Below are 21,154 nucleotides of genomic sequence, written 5' to 3'. Positions count from 1 at the left end.
CTGTTTCTCCCAGGCTCAACAATTAGATATGCTGTCAAATTTCTAGACGACTTTCTGGATATCAGATGTAGGGCAGATAGAGCTACATAAGCAACAGACAAGAGAAATAGACCCCTAACTTCACATTAGGAGGAATTAGTATAAAGAGAAATGTCCAACAAATATGGGGAAGCGCTTTCTGGCAGTCATGTCTGTTTAAAGATAGCATAGGATTCTCAGGAAGTGATAGATAGCTGCCATTGGATGTGCTCAAGGAGAGACCAGATGACCTTCACAATGTGGGAGAGGAGATCTTAGCACAGTTTGCACCTGGACAACGGACTTTTAAGACTGGAGAAAACTTGGCCGGCGCCACGGCTCAACTGGCTAATCCTCCACCTTGTGGCGCCGGCATACCGGGTTCTAGTCCCAGTCGGGGTGCCGGATTCTGTCCTGGTTGCCCCTCTTCCAGGCCAGCTCTCTGCTGTGGCCTGGGAGTGCAGTGGAGGATGGCCCAAGTGCTTGGGCCCTGCACCCCATGGGAGACCAGGAGAAGCACCTGGCTCCTGCCATCGGATCAGCGCGGTGCGCCGGCCGCAGAGCGCCGGTCGTGGCGGCCATTGGAGGGTGAACCAACGGCAAAAGGAAGACCTTTCTCTCTGTCTCTCTCTCTCACTGTCCACTCTGCCTGTCAAAAAAAAAAAAAAAAAAAAGACTGGAGAAAACTCATAACCGTGTTGACCACCACACTTTAAATCCATGAATCCGTGCCCATGAGTCTTAATTAGGCCCTTGTTGCTGATAGGAAGTCATTTATGTCTAAGTCCATTCACTCTACCATTTACCTCTAGATCACTAGTTCACACTTTCTCCTCAAACCCCCACCACCTCTGCCATCCTTAGTCCCAGCTCCTGTCCTTGCTTCCAGCCTCACTGAGAGAATGGTGCCAATCAGAGAGGCTCCACAGACTCCCCCCAAAACACTGCTACCTCTACTGACCTCTGCACCCAGGCACTCTTCTCCCCTGGCTGCCATGGATGAAGCATCCATGCTCCTAGCAAGAGCCACCTGTGCACCAGATCCTACCCCCTTTCCAGTACTCAGGGGCATTGCTCTAGCTCTTCTCCATTCCTGCCCCATCTCCTCCTCCTCCTCTCACCTCCCTGTAACTCTGCTCCACCTCACTGGTCATCTTGCTCTTAGCACCTTTGCTTTGACATTTCCTTTTTGGGGGAGAGTTCTTCTCAAAGATAACAATTTGCATAACACATAACCCACCTCATTTACACTGACTGCATTTAAAAGTACATCTAGGCAGGCGTCGGTGCTCACTTGGCTAATCTTCCAACTGCAGCACTCGCATCCCGGGTTCTAGTCCAGGTTGGGGCGCCAGATTCTGTCCCGGTTGCTCCTCTTCCAGTCCAGCTCTCTGCTGTGGCCCAGGAAGGCAGTGGAGGATGGCTCAAGTGCTTGGGCCCTGCACCCGCATGGAAGACCAGGAGGAAGCACCTGGCTCCTGGTTTCGGATCGGCGCAGTGTGCCGGCCGGCCATAGCAGCCATTTGGGGGGTGAACCAACGGAAGGAAGACCTTTCTCTCTGTCTCTGTCTCTCTCACTGTCTAACTCTGCCTGTCAAAAAAAAAAAAAAGTACACCTAACTGGAGGCTCTTTACAAAAGCTGTCTAAAGTATAACAATATAGCAATGGTAGAATAAAAGTTTGGATATCCAATATATCATGTAAACCCCAACCACAATAATGGTAGTGTAATATTATTTATGTTATATCAATTTTGAATAAAATTAACTTTAAGGCAAAAACATCATAGGGATAATGAGGGTCACCTCATGATAAAAGCATCAAAAATTTGCTATTAGGATGAAAGAATCCTAATGTATAGGCACCTAATAATACAGCCTTGCAATATATAAAGCCAAACTTCACAATTGTAGTGGGACATTGTAACTCTTCATTTATACTTTTATTAGGTATCTCTTTGTATGAGAATGCTTTATTTACACCTCTTTCTCTACTACTTAGCTGTGAGCATCCCAAAGTCAGATACTCTGCCTTAATCTTATGATTGTATCCCAAGTGATGTTCACAATGCTAAGTATAGGGTTAGCCTTTATTTGTTAACATTTGCTGGACCAAACTTCCTCCAGCAATAGTGAGGTCACCATGTTCTGAAGTAGGACATCTTTTGAGAATGCTCTTATTCTTAGAAGGGTCTTAGTCTTCTTGGCCTGCACCATGGCTCACTTGGCTAATCCTCTGCCTGCGGCACTGGCACCCCAGGTTCTAGTCCCAGCTGGGATGCCGGATTCTGTCCCGGTTGCTCCTCTTCCAGTCCAGCTCTCTGCTGTGGCCCAGGAGGGCAGTGGAGGATGGCCCAAGTGCTTGGGCCCTGCACCCGCTTGGGAGACCAGGAAGAAGCACCTGGCTCCTGGCTTTGTATCTGCACAGCACGCCAGCCGTAGTGGCCATTTGGGGAGTGAACCAATGGAAGGAAGACCTTTTTTTCTGTCTCTCTCTCACTGTCTAACTCTGCTTGTCAAAAAAAAAAAAAAAAAAGAAAGAAAGAAAGAAGGGTCTTAGTCTTCTGGATTGAAATCTGTCTCTGAACCTCTCTGTTACCCCATCCTAATAGGACTTGGGCATATATGTATTCAGGAGGCCAGATCTTTTAAACCAAGGGTAGAATTGTAGGGAATTTAAGCAAATCTTTTCCTACTTCTTTCCTATGAAGTCCTGGGCTGGGCATGGTTTCTATTAGAAGGGTCATTTCTGGGCAATTACCTATCCATCATCAATAATGTATCTGCAGGTTGACATTTAGCCTTTTCAATTATTCAAATGATCAGATTTTTCATTTCGTAGTGGAACTCTTCTGGAAGCTCCTGTGGCAACTGTTGTGTGTGCTTGATGGTGTAGCTTTGCCTGTGTCTTTGGCAGGCCCTGATCCAAGGGCTGTAAATCTATGCTCTCTGGAAAGTTCAGGGCTCTATAGAGGTTTAAATGAGAGTCAGTCTGTGGGCCTTACAGTCTGTGGGTCTTGGTTTTCCCTGGGTTATGGTTATTATTTCATTGTACCATGCACTCTCCCCAGTAACTTCTCCAACTTTCCCTGCTCTGAATCTTGAAAAGCCTGTCCCCAGACCCCATCACTCAAGCCCCTTGCTCTCTGGCTGGGTCCAGCCATTGAAGGCGCTGGTTGGAGATCCAAAGGAGGTGGCAAGAGAGGTTAGGGAATTTCTTCCCTACTGGCTCCCTGTTTTGGAGCCATGCTTTTATGGTTGTAGCTCCTTATGGGTAACCTCTTCCACAATTCCCTGGAATACCAGGAAGCCATTGCTCTCCTTACTGTTTAACCTTATAGCTGGTTTCAGATTCTCACAGCTGTTGATTCCTGGAGGCCTCCAGCCAACCACCTGACTCTGGCCACAAATAGCCCTTCATTAAGTTGTCTTCCAAACCCACCTGAGTGACCTTCTTTTCCTGCTGGAACCTGCCTGGGATACGGAAATGTACAAGACATGTGTCCTGCTAGAAAGGCCACCCCATTCCTTACCTTAGGGGTTCAGAGTCCTTTTCAAATACATCTGGAAGGACATTTTCCCCCCTAGAAACATCTTATTTAAGGTCTACAAGCTTCATGCATTTCATAAACACAATTTAAGGTCTACAAGCTTCATGCATTTCATAAACACAATTTTAGGAAGATAGTGATTCTTCCCACCCTACCCGCCCTCCCTACCTGTACTCCCACCCTTCTGGAAGGACTCTTAGTCAGATTCAGGTGCTGGAGAGTCCAGGATTCAGAGAAGGAAGGACACTTGCCCAGGGTCACATAGATGAGAGATACACCTTGAATCTTTATCCCCTGTGCTTCCCGCTAAATCATGGGCCTTCTCTTGTTATCTTTTGTGAGAAGACCTGTGGAAGGGGTATGAATCACAGTTTTTATTATTCTTATTTTTTAAAAAAATTATTTATTTGAAAGGCAGAGTTACAGAGAGAGAGAGAGAGAGAGAGAGGTCTCCCATATGCTGGTTTATTCCACAAATGGCTGCAACAGCCGAGCTCTGCGGAGGGAGAGAGAGAATGAGCAAGCAACAGAGAGATCTTCCATCCACTAATTCACTTTCCAAATGACCACAATAGCCAGGTAAGGCTAAGCTGAAGCCAGGAGCTAGGAACTCCATCTGGATCTCCCACATGAGTGGCAGGGGCCCAAGCACTTAGGCCATCTTCCGCTGCTTTCTCAGGTGCACTAGCAGGGAGCTGGATTGGAATTGGAGCAGCCAGGACTTGAACTAGCACCCATATGGGATGCTGGTATCGCTGATGACAATGCAACGTGCTGCTCCACAATCTCAGCTCCATGGCTACTACATTTTTCCCCCAGGAAAGATTTCTTTATTTTAAAGTCAGAGTTTACAGAGGGGTCAGGGGAGACAGAGAGAGAGAGAGAGAGAGAGAGAGAGAGAGAGAGAGAGAGTTTAAAAAGGGACGGGGGAGACAGAGAGAGAGAGAGAGGTCATCCATCCGCTGGTTCACTCCCCCAGTGGCTGCAAGCACTGGAGCTGGGCTAGTCCGAAGTCAAGAGCCAGGAGCTTCTTCCAGGTCTCCCATGAAGGCGTAGTAGTCCAAGCATTTGGGCCATCTTCTGCTACTTTCCCAGGCCATTAGTAGGGAGGTGGATTGCAAGTGGAGCAGCCAGGACTCAAACCAGTGCCCATATGGGATGCTGGTGCTGCAGGTGGTGGTTTAACCTGCAATCTCACAGCGCCAGTCCCACCATGGCTTTTAAGCCTGTAAACAAACAAACAAAAATCTCAAGCAAGCTTACTAAAAGAAAAGTGTTAGATTGTGGTGGTGTTTACAGAACTTCTAGGACAGAGGAGCTGTTGAGTCCCGCAAACCAAGATGCAAATGCCCTTCTCAGGGAAAATCCTTAGAAAGCCAAGTCCTCTTCCCTTGGGGGCTGTGGTTTCCTAGGCCCATTTCTCTCTTTGCATCTGATTTCCAGGTGCTCTCTCTGATCTGCTGCATGGTCAGTTACTTCCTCCAGCATGCTGGAGCCATTCTGTAGAACTTTGTGGAATATATGCCAGGCACTGTGCTAGAAGACGGTGACCTTGGCCTTGTGACATGGAAGGTGGAAGAGTCAGGAAGTAATCAAATAAATAAACAAGGAAATTTCATTCAATGGGGAATGGTATTCACAGGAGGCTGACAGGGAGGGGCTGGAACCTCTCAGGGACATGTGACCGGAAACCCTAATGGAAGGAAGAATCGTGCAAAGTTTCATGAGCTAGAGCACAAATCTTGTGACTTTTATTCTAGGTAGAACAAGAAGAAGCTGTTGACGAATTGTAGGTTGGGGGAAGATGAGATCTTGTTTCCATCATTAAGCAATGACTGCAGCTGTGTGTGGTTAATGGCTGTTAGCAGAAGTGGAGGAGGGAGGTGATGGGGTCGACGGGATGGTGGCAGTCAAGACAGGAACCTGCAGGTAAAGGGGACCCACTGGGTGCATGGGAAGGGGGTTGGTGGGACAAAGAGGTATGGGAGATGGTTCAGGTTTTTGCTTTGATGCCTTGGGCGGAGGGAGGGCCTTCAATGGCCTGCCTTGATTTGGAGCTGCAGGTGGGGAAATTTCTTCCCTGGATGGCTCCCAAGTGCCTGCACTGCTCAGCTCTCTCTGTAGGCCCCATTGTCTCTGAGGTTGGCTCACATCCCCAAAGTCAGAGGTGGGGTCTTGAAGCTGTGGCTTGCGTACGGTTCAGCTGTAGCCTGGCCCCTCTGGTCATTCTTAGTCTGCTTCTTTCTGTACTTCCATGGGGGCTGGTCTGTCGTTCCCCCGACTCCTCGAGGCTCCACTCCCCCTTCCGCCTCTCTGTTCTGCACAAGTCCCCTGGCCTCCCACTTTAGAGAAGGGCCCTCCCACCTGCCCTTACCCTCTCGTCAGTTCCTTTCAGCCACAGGTGCACTTCTTCCTTGTAAATGGTAAAACCCAGGAGGTACTTAGTTCAGGGGAGCTGGGGAACACGGAAAGTTACTATGTGTTAATGTAATAGTTTCTAAAGAAAAATTAAAATCTTTTACTCATTTATTTCACAGGCAGAAACACACACAGAGACAGGTTGGGGAGAGCATGCCCAGTGCCCATCTGCTCCTTTACTTCCCAAATTGCCACAGTGGTGAGGGCATGGCAGGGCCAAAGCCAGAAACCAGGAACTTAATTCAATTTTCCCACATGGGTGCAGGAACCCCATCACTTGAGCCGTCATCTGCTGCTGCTACAGGAAAACGGCTGTGGAGAAATTATTGTTACCTCGGTTCTTTGTCTCACATGGAAGAATTTCCAAGTGGATGGCAGAGAGAGTTAAAAGTATTTATTAGAATCAAGGACCTCCTTGGCCGCACCGTGGCTCACTAGGCTAATCCTCTGCCTGCGGCGCTGGTGCCTGGGTTCTAGTCCCGGTTGGGGTGCCGGATTCTGTCCTAGTTGCCCCTCTTCCAGTCCAGCTCTCTGCTGTGGCCCGGGAAGGCAGTGGAGGATGGCCCAAGTGCTTGGGCCCTGCACCCGCATGGGAGACCAGGAGGAAGCACCTGGCTCCTGGCTTCGGATCGGCACAGCGCACCAGCTGTAGCAGCCATTTGGGGGGTGAACCAACGGAAGGAAGACCTTTCTCTCTCTCTCTCTCTCTCTCTCTCTCTCTCTCTCTCTCTCTTCTCTCTCCCTCCCTCTCTCTCCCTCTCTCTCTCTCTCTCTAACTCTGCCTCTGCAGGAAAAAAAAATCAAAGACCTCCAGCTAGAACGGCACGAAGGGGGCTCCCAAGAGAGGAAAAAAACCAAAAAACATTTTATACCCCAAATTCCATTGGGATATCCTGAGGCCCTATTAACCCATCCGACTCCTCACACCTCACACTGCCTCCCAGGGTGCGCACTGGCAGAATCAGGAGGTGGAGCCAGGGATCCGACTCAGGTACTCAGATGTAGGTCCTGGGTGTCTTAACTGCTAAGCTGAATGTGTGCCCCAGTAATTATTATTTTTGTTATTATTTTTCCCTTCCCCTCAGTTTTCACTTCCTCAATTGTCCTCAAACCTCATCTTTCTCCCTGAGCCTGGGGAGCACAAGAAGAGGAGGAAATATCAGACTTAGGGCTGGCAAGTCTTCAAGAGCCTTCTAGAAGCTTCTAGAACCAGGTCACTGGCAAGCCTCCTTACAGGACACCAGGAGCTGTCCCAGGCCTCTGGGAATCCAAAGGACCAGGAAAGGTCCACTGAGTTGCCCCTTTAATTAAGCAATAAGACAGTGACTGAAGTGGGGTTTCCCTGCCATGTCTCTGGTTTTGGAAATGTGTGGCCCCTAGACTTTGTAAAGCACACCATGGCATATACCCCATGATTCCCCCGGAGGTAAAGGGTTAGGGAATCTGGGCAGGAGGGCGTGTGACCAACCACACAGCCTGTGGTGGCCTTGCACCCTGGTGGACTCTCCTTCCTGACCTAAACAGCCTTTGCTTCATTGTTAGGGAGACAGAAGCTATGGTCCCTCCTGCTCGAGTGCTGGTTCTCCAAGTTTAGCAGGCATCAGAATCTCTTGGGAGGTTCGTTCAATCATAACTTGCGGGACTGTTGCCCCAGAAGCTTCTGATCTGAGAGTTTTAGGAATAATGTCCCAGGTGTTGCCAAGCTGCTGGTCCAGGACCACTTTTTGGAAACCATTGCCCCGGAGAGGAACACATTTGCACACTCATCCTTTGGTGTCGTGTCTGAGGGCAGGCCATGCTGTAGGGGAAAGGCAAGGGGGCAGGAAACCTGGGTTCTCATTTGTACTGACTTGCTTTGAGATGGCGTTTCTGAGGGTGGTTCTGGTTGTAAGGGAACATAACTTGCTACTTTAAGTAAGAGAAGGGAACATGTTGGGAGGCTGTTGGGGGGGAATCTCTCTGGATTCAAGAAGAGTTGAACAGTTAGGGCATGGGAATGCTAGGGCAGCCCGGGGACCCTCAGCAGCTGAGATTCAAGTACCTATTGTTCTGGGTGCTCCAGGCAGGTGATTCGTCTAAATGCTGATGGGAGGTGATCTGATTGGCCCTTCCTGCCTCCTCCCATTTAGTCAGTAAACCACAAAAGCAGATGGTGGTACAGGAGCAGCAGGAGTTTATGTAAACAGGCAGGGTAGCCCCCAGCCTCCACAGCCCAGAACTGAGCAGATTGACCCCAGAGGGGGCCTATTCAGTGACCTTGGCCAAGATTCTCCCCCTCACTAGGCTTCAATTTACTTATCCTAGGATGAGGAGTTGCAGTTAGCACCTCATCAGGAGATCATTGTTTCTCAAAGTGGGCCTGCATCATCTTTGCTTGGGATGCTTTAAAACAGACTTATGTGCCCCAGGGTGTGTTAGTAAATGCTCAACAGCAGGCTCACCCAAACCCCAAAGGAAGAAAACCTCCATTTGCTATGTTTGCTCAGTTTCTGTGTGTAAATAAATACTCCCACCGCAGCCACATGTAAACCAACAGCATGAAGTCACTGAACTTCACGTTGGGAAGGGAGGTGCCAACGGGCTCCAGTATGCCACCCCCAACTGAATGGGAACCTCCGAGGGAGGCCTGGAACTCTGCCTTTGCCCCCTCGGCGATTCTGCTGCATTACAAAGTTTCAGAACCCCTGCGCTCCGTGAACTCCACTCTATCACATCACGTGTTCTCACACTGGATTTGTGAATGTTTTCCCTCTTGAGAATCATGAAGCAAGGCCTGGAGAGATCCATGTGCCAAAGCCCAAGTGAATCAGTGGTGCACCCACACAGCCTGTCTGGTGCTTGTGCGAGGAGTCAGATAGGTTAATAGGTAGTCAGGGTGGCCCCAATAGAATTTGGGGTGTAAAATATTCTTCCTCCCTCTTCTCTAGCAAGAACACACAGGCCGACCTCCTTCCTTCAGAATCTCCAAATTTACCATGAGAATAGCAAGGGAGCTCTTCCTGAGCTCACAGCTTATGGTGAAAATAAGTTGCCTATCCCACCTTCTGGATGATCTTTTGTTTTATCTTAAGCAGGCCAGACAGGATGGAGAACTGTAAATCAAGTCTTTTGATGGGTTTTGTTCTCTCCTGGTAACTGGATGCCAATCTGATTGCCAAGATTTTTTACCTTGAAATGGTACTTAAAAACCCCAGTGTGGGTCCCTCATCTTGATAACCTTCTCTATGCAGATGGAGTCTCTCTCTCTTTTTAAAATATTTATTTGTTTATTTGTCAGAGGTACAGACACACACACATACACACACAGATTTTTCATCTGCTCATCTACTCGTTCACCCCCCGTATGGTCACACTGGCCATAGCTGGGTCAGGCTGGAACCAGGAACCAGGAGCTTCATCCAGGCCTCTCACTGGGTGGCAGGGGCCCAAACACTTGGGCCATCTTCCACTGATTTTCCCGGGCCATTAGCAGGGAGCTGGACTGGAAATTGAGCAACTGGGACTCGAACTCGCGCCCATATGGTATGCTAGTATCACAGGCAGGGCCTTCACTCTGCTATGCCGGATGCCATTTCTGTCTTGACCTGTGCTGAAGAAGGGAGAGCCATTATAAAGCTCCCCAAAGCCCCATCAACAAGAGTGCAAGGTGGTGCAGAAGCTGAATGGATGGAAGTTGGGAACTGCCGAGAGGTAACTTCAGGTAACTTTCAGGAGAAACCGTGTAGGCTCTGAAGTAGGTTAGAAATTAGTTTTGAACTGGAATGGCCCTTGACTTTCTCTCATTCTAGAAGGCAGTGTTTCTGGAACTATGGCCTGAACATCACCAGAGAACTTTTTAAAACTGCAATTCTTGGGATAAAAATGTCTCCGCCTCCTAGAGTCCATCAGTCATAGCCTGACTCACCAGGATTCCTCGTTCGTTTGTGAGGGTTGAGCACTCCTCTGTCAAAAAACAGGAAAAAAAGGCCGGCGCCGTGGCTCAACAGGCTAATCCTCCGCCTTGCGGCGCCGGCACACCGGGTTCTAGTCCCGGTTGGGGCACCGATCCTGTCCCGGTCGCCCCTCTTCCAGGCCAGCTCTCTGCTGTGGCCCGGGAGTGCAGTGGAGGATGGCCCAAGTGCTTGGGCCCTGCACCCCATGGGAGACCAGGAGAAGCACCTGGCTCCTGCCATCGGAACAGCGCGGTGCGCCGGCCGCAGCGCGCTACCGCGGCGGCCATTAGAGGGTGAACCAACGGCAAAGGAAGACCTTTCTCTCTGTCTCTCTCTCTCACTGTCCACTCTGCCTGTCAAAAAAAAAAAAAAAAAAAACAGGAAAAAAAAAAAAAAAGAAAAAAAGAAAACCTCTCCAATGCTGATGCCCCCACAGAGTTGCCATGCTGAGCTGTCTCTGCCAAAGGCTGATATGTAGAGCTGGGACAACAGGAACAGGTCAGGGGTCCTGGGGTAGGGGAAACCAAGGGACAATAGAGATTGTTCTGGTCATCGTAAGGCTGCCACAAAACACATCAAACACCAGAGTAAGGGAAAGGTTTACTGGGAGGAAAGGGTGAAGAAGGAAAAGAGGGAAAAGCAGAGTGTAAGAGTGAGAGCGTGCGCTACATGTTCAGAAACAGGTCCTCTTAAAACTCTGCCGAGGGGCAGGCAAGGAAGTAGGATCAGCGAATCTCATTAGGATGGGATGGAGCTGACACCGGTGGTTGGGCCATGGGGTCACCTGGCTCTCAGCCGTGGCGGCAGGGGCTGAAGCCTAGGATGGCATCTGGGGCGTAGATTGCCCACAGATAAGACTGTGCCATCTTACTAACAGTCATGACTAGTCTTTCTGGGCACCCTACTGGTGCCACTTGGCAGGAGGCTCTGGGCCAGTGTACCTCCTGCCCTTCTGCCCCGGGTCAGACATGTCAAGGGTAGCATGGAAACTCAGCAGTGGACATGTTCTGAGATTGCTAAACTTCTGATCTCCCCTTCTGCATGTCTATTCTCTCGTCTTCTAGGGCTCGGGCTTTCACCGCTTGTTCTAGATTATGGCCCTGATCAAACCAATACCCCCTCTCTTCCCATTCTACCATGATCTTTTTGTCTCTCTCTCTCTCCAATGTGTTTCACTCCCTCAGGCAACACATGTGTTATCTTTCCTGTTCTCGTGCTCCTGTGCCATGCCTGGGTCCATGAGCCCTGCAGTGGCAGCTGGGAGTCCTCCTTGGCCATCTCCTGGGCAGTGCTCAGAGTCTGCGAGGTGCTCCTTACATGGGGCTTGTGACTGTGTTTGAAAAGTGTAGCTGAGCTTTCTCTGTGACCAGGTAGGGTATTCCGGAGAAACCGGATCTGGAGCTGGAGGTGGGGGTTGACTACAGACGTGCCTGACTGGGGTGTATGCTTGAAGTCTTTTGTTTTGGTCTTGAACGCGGCCTTCCTGAGTGATGTATGAAGTTGGCAGAGCTGGCATAGGCCATGGAGAAGAATGTGGAATCGGGCTGGAGGGGACGATGCCTAATGCGGCCAGAACCATTCCTGAGGCTCCAACTTTGGTTTAGGTAAGAGTAGCTGTTTATGGTTGTGCCTTTTAGTGTGTGTGTGTGTGTGTGTCTATCTTTACTTATATGTCTACAAGGGTTCCCATGTAGATCTGCCTAGAGTCTTCTTTCATCTCACCCCTGTGGGGCCACAGACAAGTCATTCAAACCACCTGACTTCACTGTCCTTGTATGCATCATAGGAATAATAATTTCTGCAAAAGCTACTTTGGTGGCAAAATACAACCAATTTCTGGTGTTTATGTGTGAGGTTACTGATCCCCGATGGCTTGTGCAAGTTACTGAATGAACCTCCCTTGTGCCTGTTTCCCCATGTGTCAAATGGGGCTAACATCAGAAGGAAGAGTTGATGTGAGCACTGGACAAATTGACACCTGTGAAGTGCGGTAAACACACTAATGGTTGAGATGCTTAGTCGAATGTGTTGGGGTGAGAGTCTCTGAACTTGTGAATTTCTCTGGGCATCCCTCTGCTGGTGTGTGTATGCACGTGTGTGTGCATATGCTTGTATGGCCAGCAAGGCCTCCTCTCTCTGGGTGGAGTTTGCTGTTGGCCCAAGCCTGGACTCCCTGAGCCAGCCAGAGCCGGCGCCGGGGATGGAATTTCCATTAAGAATTAAGCAGGACAAGCACTGGGAAGCCAGGCAGCAGGGAAGAGGGGGTCGATGGGGAGAATGCTTCCAGACTGCGCTCCCTCAGGCAGCCTCGCTCCTGAGCTGCCTTGGAGAAGGCTTCTGGCAGCTTTCTCTTGAGTCCCAGGCCTTCCAGGGGCCATGGCCCAGGAGCATGGGCAGGGAGAGAGGAACTGTGCACAGGGGCTTCTGTAAGGACACTTGGAGTTGCCGTGCTAAGACTGGAGCCATGCGGCGGCCCCCTGGGAATGCAGAGGCAGCCAGCGAGGGTCCAGGTGGCTGGGGCCTATGGGGAGTCCAGGTGCCCAGGAGGCTGTGTTGTGCTGTAGGTATCTGGGAAGGTGGATGTGTGCATGCATGTTCGGGGGAATGGGGTGGGGAGGGGAGAACTCAAGCCAAGTACTCCAGGGGGAACATCAAGCAGACTAAGTCTGCCCCTCTCTTGTCCTGAAATCCAGGCACAGAAATTGGACCTGGAAATAAAATACCTCTGAGGCTTTTGGCTAACATGGATGCTGTTTCTGCTGCAAACCTCATTCTATTTCTAGCATATTAAAATGCCTTAGCTTTCCAGGTCCCTTTTTTTTTTTTAAATCCCTGGCCTCATTTCCTATTTTCAACAACCTTTTGAGCTAGGCAGAGATTATTAAGGGAGAACTGAAACTCAGAGAGGTACAGTGACTTGTTCAAGGACACACAGCTAGAAAGCAGTAGAGGCAGGATGCAGAGCTGGGTCCCTCTGAGCAAGCTCCTGGCTACTTTTTATCATTCCACGTGACCTGCCAGAAAGAAACTCAACGAGGAGATTCTGCAAACCCTGCCAATCTGAGGCCGGCACCGCTCCCGTGGTAAAGCCTGTCAGGTGGCTGACCAGAGGCCTCTGTTGAGACAGACTGAAGCTTCTCTCCAGGAACTAGGGAGTGAAATCCAGCCCTGGCTGGCTGCAGGCCGGCGTCAAAGCCGGCTTGTCTGAGCGGAATGGCTTGGTCACCTCCCCAGCCTTGGGCCCCTTGACAGCTGAGGCAGGTGAGTTAATGCCAGGAGCTGCCGAGAGTTCAAGGACAGGGCGCAAGAGTTTGTTTCAGCCACGGCCTGGAAAAGAGACCAGGGCGCGTTAGTGTGAAGGAGGAGCAAGCCGCAACTGGACCGCGGAATGGTCATGTGTCATGGGAATGGATTAATCCCCCGCCGTACACCCTGTGAGCAGACTGCGCATGAGGGATTCAGGTTAGATGCCAGAGAGAACTTCCTGCAATGGGAGAGCTCCAGCTTTGGAATGTCGTCCAAGGGAGGCCACAGGCCGCCTTTTCTTGATGATTCCCGAGCACAGAGGCCCCCCCCAGGCCCCCGAGAAATCGTGGCAGGGTGGAGTGACCTCAAAGCTTCCTCCAGTTCAGGAATGCAGTCTTTCTGAGTTTGTGGTTGAGATCGCCGTTCGGGGCCGGGGCCGGGGGCGGCAGAAGCAGTCGCCGCGGCCCAGGTGACCTGCGTGGGTGCCTTGGGTTCGGAAGGGAAGCACCTGTAGTGTGCAGACCAAGTCGCCTTCCCGGCGTTTGGGGGCTGCTCACAGTCAGGCGGCTCCCTCGGCACAGCTGTGAACTGTGCCCAAACCCCTCCTCGTTTCGTCTCACTTCACCGCGCATTCGCTGCCCCTCTCCAGATGTTGGCACGCGGGGCCCATGTGGGCGCCCCCGCCGGGACGGCCCCGCGGCTCCCGGGTGACTCCCGCCGGGCCCTAGGGGGAGCCAGGTCCCTCAGGAGGCCCGCCCGGCGTCCCCTCACAGGAGCGCGCTATGACTCCCTGCCGGGGGCGCCCCCTCGGCGTCGCCTGCAGCCCGGGCGACGCGGGACAGCGGCTTGGCAGGGAGCGCGCTGGTGGGGAAGGGCCTCGGAGCCGGCGGGGTGGGGAGAGCGGGCGGGGGCGGGGGCGGGGGGCAGCGCCGGCCCTGGGGTTGGGCCGGCCCTGCGGCGGCGGCCACTCCGCGCCGCGGCCTCGGGAGCTCCAGCTGTGCGCCGCCACCGCGGGCTGCTCACACGCGCCGCCGCCGGGTGAGTGAGTCGACCCGCCCGGCCGGCTGGCGGGAGTCAGGGGCTGGCGCTGGGGCTGCCAACCTGGCTGGGGGCCGGGCAGGCTCGTGACTGTTTGGAAAGTAGGTGTGAGTGGGTCAGGGTGGGCGCGTGTGAGGGCGAGGGTGTGCCGGTGGAAGGGAGCGGGCCTGGGCTGGAGTGTCAGCTTGTGGAATTTTCTAGCATATAGTCCCGGGGGTGAGTGTGTCTGTGTGTGGTTGTCTGGAGCGTGCCCACAGGTGGCTGTGGGTCTGGTGGCACCTGTCGCCCTGGGTGGGCTGTATCTGTCCCCCCCGGGGAGAGGCATTCTTGTATAGGGCAGGGAGGCCAGCATCCTTCCACCCACAGCAGATGCCTGTGCACATGTGGGTGCTGGCTGTGTAAGTCCCTAGAGGCAGAAGCTGGGGGATAAGGGGCATCATCTGAACCCACACTTTCTAGGATGTCCTGACTTGCCCTGCTGGGGTAGCTTCCATGTAGGTCAGGAAGCTTCAGTTTCTCAGGGCGGGACGGCTGATTCCTCAACACAGCAGTGAATGAGGCTCTTTGAGGCCAGGATTGGGGAGACTGGGGGGACCCCATTCACATGCCCGAAGAAGGGGAAGAAGGGCAAAGGGGTGAGCCCCCAAGCAGCCACCCGCACACACGCACTATGCACACACACCTACACACTTGCAGCTTCTCACGTGGATATACATCCTTGCTGCCCACCCATGCTGGTCTTGAGCACACAGCCTCCCAAGACACCCATGCAAACATGTCCAACATGTACACCTGTGGAAAACAACATGCATACAACACATATGCATATGTAAAATGTATGGGTACAGACATGTGACCCTGGCTTGGTCCTACACATCTCCCCTTTCCTCTTTACTGCCCTGTATCCTGCATATAGCATCTCTGACAATGGGTCCATGAACCTGGCCCACTAGGGAGTATCTAAAGTCAGGGGCTTGGCTGGGGTGTCTGACAGGTGGTGACATGACGCCAGTGAGGTGACCCATGCCCTCTAGAGCTGAGGCTGCCCATGGAGCTCAGCCAGAGAGCATCCTTGGGCCCCAAGGCCTGGGTCTTAGAAGCAGCATTAGCCCTTATAGAGGCAAAAAGACCAGTTTCACAAGGTGAGCCGGCCAGGCTAGGGCTCACGGGGGAGCTCAGCACCTGTCATTTGCTCCAGATGCCCCCTGCAGCAGGAGAGCAGAGAGGTGGCTGGGGCCTTGGGCAACTCTCAGACAGGGAGGAGCAGGGAGTTGATCCATGCTGTTTCCCTCCTTTCTTCAGAATCAACCCACCTGAGTTGGTGTCTCCCACCTGCAGCTCTACTTCTCTCCCCTCTCTCCATTGTTTTCTCGTTGCTTGACAGAACCTGCTTTCCATGGGAACCACTGGAGTTCCCACAGCTCCCAGATGCTAGCTGCTGATGTTAGTGCTGTGATGGCTTCCAACGTCTCCCATCTTGGCCATTCTCTTCTGTACAGGCTTCTGTGAGCTTCCCAGACTCTGTCAATTGGGGAATTAGAAACATGATACTTTCTGCTTTAGACTTTGTGGTTTGGCCTGAGGGATGCCTGAGCTCTCCCTTACCAACTGCATTGATATGCAGAGGAGCAGGTTGGGTTCATTCATATCCTGAGATGGGTGCTAAGCTCTGTGTTCCCCTCAGGCTCATCCTAGGCCTGCCCCTTAAAGGTGGTTGAATCAGGGCAGGTGTTAGTCCAGCAGGCTTCCTGCATAGTGGTGGTGGAAGAGGGAAGTATTTCTCTGTTTCCGTTTTCACTCTGGCTGCTAAGAGACCCTTAGTCCATCATCTTGCCCTGTTCTAGTAACTGTGCTAGTTGGAGCCAGTGCTTTTTTAATTTCTGTTTTAATAGCTTCATAGAATATGCATTTTTAATGAATGAATTTTGATGAATTCCTACATCTTTTGTAGAAAGAGATCAGACTAGTAAGTGACTGACCAATAATAAAGGTTCTATTGGTCTCTGAGGATGGGAGCCCTATGGCAAGAATTTTGGGGGTAGCCCAAATTTCAAATACTCCATCTGGTTTTCAAACCATATGTCTCAATTTTGGCTTCTGTGTCTGTGGACTTTGATTTGCAACAGTGTCTTGGGGCTTTTCTTCCTAGTGGCTCTGCCAGAGAATGCCCATCTCTGTGCTGGTTCAGACAATGGGGATTGTTGAGAATGAATTGGGCCATTGATCGACACCCCCTGGTCTGAGTGCTTCAGCTGCCAGCCCCTCCCTGGCTCAAAAGCTCGAGTGTCTGGATGCCCCAAGGAGTTTGACCCTTGCCCTAAGTCTGGCCCTGGCCCCATGGCCACCCCTTCCTTATGTGCCTTGCCTCGCCTGGGGCTCTGCCAGGAGATCTGTGTCTTTTGGCTCTGAGCTCTCCCTGCCCCTGCCTGGACTTCAGCAAGTCTGATCTCGGGTGGCTGTTCTGGAACTTGAGCTTGGGATCAGGTGCTTGGAGTGTAGGTGGGCACTTGGGATGAGACGCTTGGGTAGATGGGTGTTTTCTGCCTCTCCACTGGGCCTGTGAGGCCACCAGGGATCTCAGGTCACTGAGTGGCCAGGGGATCATTGGTTACCTCTTACAAATAGAGGTGCACCTTGTCTGGTTGCAGGGCAGGCTCTAGCCACAGTGTAAATTTGGTGAAACTTCTAACTCATTCGCCCCTAGACTCCTTACTTTACCTTGCCCAGGGTCCTTGTGGATGTTTGGGCAGAGCAACACTGGAGAGCTGTGCTTAGCTGCCAAGAATGATTAGAACAACAGAGGTGGGGGCTTTCAGACCACGTGCTGGCATCCTGCTTCTCAGTATGTGTTAACTCAACCCAAGCCAGTGGCTGTTGCTCATGTTCAAGACTAATCCTCCTAGAAGCATTTGATCAAAAAACAGGAAAGCCCTGTGGCCCGGTGCAGTTGGTTCTCCATATCCATGGTTTCTACATCTGTGAATTCAACCAAAGACAGATGGAAAATAATTCAGAAGAAAATTGTGCCTGTGCTGAACATGCACAGACTTTTTTTTCCCTTGTGGTTAATCCCTGAACAGCACAGAGTAACAGCTATTTCCATGGCACCACATTGTGTTTGGGATTATAAATAATCTAGGGCTTAAATGTTTACAGGAGGATGTGTGTAGGTTCATTGCATCATTGCATTAAAGGGACTTGAGGACCTGAAGATGCTGGTGTCTGTGGGGCATCCTGGACACAATTACCGCAGACACTGAGGGACCAGTCAGTGTCAGTGTGTTGGACAGTTTGCTGGTGGCTTGTTAAGGGTCAGGGCTTTGTGTTTCCCAGAAAAGTGTCATCTCCAAAGGTTAACTCAAAGCTTGAGTGCATCTCTGCTGAGGCCTCAGACTGTTTAAGCTCTGGATGTTGCATGCACTTAAAAATCAACCAATGAAAACAGGCTGAGCATCCAGCAAGAGAGCATCCTGTGAGATGCTCAGTACCTCCGTGGGCGGGGTGGGGGGTGGGTGAGTGTGGCTCATTCACGTCTATTTACTGTCTTCTGAAGGCCAGCTCCCTTTTTAGGATCTTTGCATCTTTTGTTTCACAAAAGCTTTCCAACAGTCCCTTGTGATGTAGGTGCCCCTGTTTTAAAAATAAAGGAACGGAAGTGCAGTGAGGTTAAATGAGCAGGCATCGGAGCTGGCAAGGTCTTCTGACTCCAGAACCTGTAAGTGAGTGTCCACTGACCGCTCGGGGTGGGGGGCAGGAAGTCTGCGATTTCAAAGGTTTCCAAAGCATGAAGAGCCATGCTTCTGGGTAAACTGGGGAAAAGATGAAGGGCCTGCCTTCTGTGTCTAACACCGCTTCCAGAACGCGGTCATTTCCAGCCCTGGATGGAGGTGGTTGTTCTGTGGGAGCAGTGGTAGGAGGTGGAGTGGGAAGCCCTACTGGGTTGGGCAGGGCTCCTCTTCTCCTTGGGGGTGGGCAGCACCCGACTCCCATGGCTTCACTTCTCCCCCGGAGCAATCTTTGTCCTGGCACTCGGGCCTCCACCCAGCCTCTGTGCCTTGCCAAGCTCTGGGGGAGTGCTGGATCCTTTGAGGACGTCTCTGGGCAGCCCAGACCCTGTCGAGCGGGATGCAGTGTCTGTGGGCGTCAGCAGTTTGGCTGGGTGGTTGTGTATAGTGTTCACTCTCTGCTGGAGAAGTGGAGGTTTTGTCTTACAAACCAAATATCCTGGGTTTGGAAGCCCTGTGAAACGGGGCCTGTGGTCTGAGGCTGAGAGCTGCCCTGTGGGGCTGTGTGTGGTGCTGGTTGGAAAGGTAGTGTTGAGGGTCAAAGCAGCCAGCTCCGGCCCTCTCCCTCCTGTCGGGTGGTCAGAGGCCGGCAGTAAACACCGGCCCTGTGCACAGAAAGCCGCTTTAGACAGATCTGACTTGGAGCTCAGTTTCCTCATCTGTGAAGTTCCTGTGATTCAGTGTGATATGATGCTAGAAGCACTCTATCAGAATGTCTAGAAACTCCATCAGATGTGTGGTGTCTGGCATGGCATAGACAAACCATCAAAGGCAATATCCTTACTTCCTGTCCCTGTGAAAAAACACCATACTGCTGGGGAGAGGTTGGATTCTGGCTCGACTTGTTTTGGCACCCTGTGTTACCTGGGCTTCAGTAACTAACTCTCTCTGAGTCTCCCTTTCCATGTGCATCAAATGAGACAAGAACTAGTGTCCCTCACTGCCCTGTAGTTTTTGAAGATAATGAAAGTCAGGGGCTCTCTTGGAAGCTCCAGTAAGTTCAGTCCCTATTGATTCATTTACTTACGCCCCCCCAGTGTTAATTGAGATCCCTTGCTGTGCTAGGACCCTGGGTAAGGCACTGGGGAAAGAAGGGAGAAGGAAAAAGCCCAGTTCTCAAGCAGCAGTGAGACCATGTGGCAGAGAGACCAGTAAATAAACAAGAGCCTGTTTGTAGGGCATGTTCAAAGTGTGCAAGTGTCAGCTCCAGTGGGCGCAATCAGAGAGGCCTTGCCAGAGGGCAACTTCTGGGTTTGCATGTGGAAAGATGACAAGAAGTTGCTGGGAAGGTAACAGGAGGGCATTCCAGACAGAGAGACCAGCTTGTGCCTGCGCAGCAGGTGTTGCCTAGCAGTAGTAAGCTTGGAGGCCATTGAGCAGTCAGTATGACAGGAGCACGGGGAGTCGGTGGCCAGATGAGGCGGGAGATGGTAGGAAGAGCTGTGTGTTTGGATTTTTCTTTTTTAAAAAGATCTATATTATTTATTTTAAATACAGAGTTACAGAGAGAGGTAGAGCAGAGAGAGAGAGAGAGAGAGAGAGAGAGAGAGGTCTTCCACCCATTGGTTTGCTCTCCAAATGGCTGTGATAGCCAGAGCTGAGCTGATCTGAAGCCAGGAGCCAGGAGCTTCTTCTGGGTCTCCCACTTGGGTGCAGGGGCTCAAGAACTTGGGCCACCTTCTACTGCTTTCCCAGGCCATAGAAGAGAGTTGGATTGAAAGTGGAGCAGCTGGGATTTGAACCAGCGCCCATATGGGATGCTGGTGCTATAGGCTGGGGCTTTAACCCACAGAGCCACAGTGCCAGCCCCTGGATGTCTATAATAATGTTTATGGGCAGACGCTGAGGAGTTTATGTGATAGGGGAGGTCATGATCGGATATAGGTGCAGTCATTCATTCAACAAACATTTATTGCATGTTTACTGTTTTATATCACTTTTAATTTTCATATAGCAAATTCAATGAAGGTTTGCCAAACTGATGTGAGAAATTTCTCTTTATCCATATCTGTCAGTTGTTTACATAATGTTTAATTTGCTTTATCATTCTCATGTGCTCTCTCTACAATACTATAAAAGAATACTATTTTTACACATATTTCTACTGACTATATAATTTATATAACATTACATGTTGTTAAAATATATGATTTCATTATATATGAGAAGTCTTTTTTCAACTTTTATTTAATAAATATAAATTTCGAAAGTATAACTTTTGAACTATAGCAGTTTTCCTCCAATAACCTCCCTCCCACCTGCAACCTTCCCATCTCCCACCCCATTCTTCTTCAAGATTCACTTTCAATTATCTTTATATATAGAAGATCAACTTATTATATACTAAGTAAAGATTTCAACAGACTGCACCCACACAGACACACAAAGTATAGAGTACTGTTTGAGCAGTAGTTTTACCATTAATTAGCATAGTACAACACATTAAGGACAGAGGTCCAACATGGGGAGCAGGTGCACAGTGACTCCCATTGTTGATTTAACAATTGGCACTCTTTTTTTGTGAAAAAAATCTGTTTATTAGAAGATAATGATTTTTTTATTTTTTAAACTTTTATTTAATAAATATAAATTTCCAAAGTACAGCTTATGGATTACAATGGCTCCCCCCCCCCATAACTTCCTCCCACCTGCAACCCTCCCTTCTCCCGCTCCCTCTCCCATTCCATTCACATCAAGATTCATTTTCAATTCTCTTTATATACAGAAGATCAATTTAGCATATGTTAAGATTTCAACAGTTTGCACCCACACAGAAACACAAAGTGTAAAATACTGTTTGAGTACTAGTTATAGCATTAATTCACAATGTACAACACATTAAGGACAGAGATCCTACAAGAGGAGTAAGTGCTCAGTGACTCCTGTTGTTGACTTAACAAAACAATTGACACTCTTATTTATGACATCAGTAATCACCCGAGGCTCTTGTCATGAGCTGCCAAAGCTATGGAAGCCTCTTGAGTTCACCAACTCCGATCTTATTTAGACAAGGATATTTTCAAAGTGAAAGTTCTGTCCTCCCTTCAGAGAAAGGTACCTATAAATGAGGAGTCTTCAAAAAGTTTATGGAGAAGGTATCTTATGGGAAAACTGTGTGTGAATTCCAGATTTTGCAGCTAAAAAACTTATTGTTTAATTCTCCTTC

The 21,154-nt window shown here is 50.4% G+C and overlaps 1 protein-coding gene across 1 annotated transcript in view; it reads left to right on the top strand.

Moving 5' to 3' along the window:
- The first annotated feature begins 12,383 nt into the window (after positions 1-12,383).
- The window catches only part of INSC (INSC spindle orientation adaptor protein), a 122,389-nt gene continuing 113,618 nt past the window's right edge, over positions 12,384-21,154 (top strand). Inside the window, exon 1 of the mRNA XM_062198103.1 lies at positions 12,384-12,479. Coding sequence (XP_062054087.1) covers positions 12,384-12,479 — 96 coding nt within the window. The remainder of the gene's footprint in view (positions 12,480-21,154) is intronic.

This window comes from Lepus europaeus, chromosome 7 (genome assembly GCF_033115175.1).
Source record: "Lepus europaeus isolate LE1 chromosome 7, mLepTim1.pri, whole genome shotgun sequence".
NCBI lineage: Eukaryota > Metazoa > Chordata > Mammalia > Lagomorpha > Leporidae > Lepus > Lepus europaeus.
This window is presented reverse-complemented; position numbering and strand designations above follow the sequence as displayed.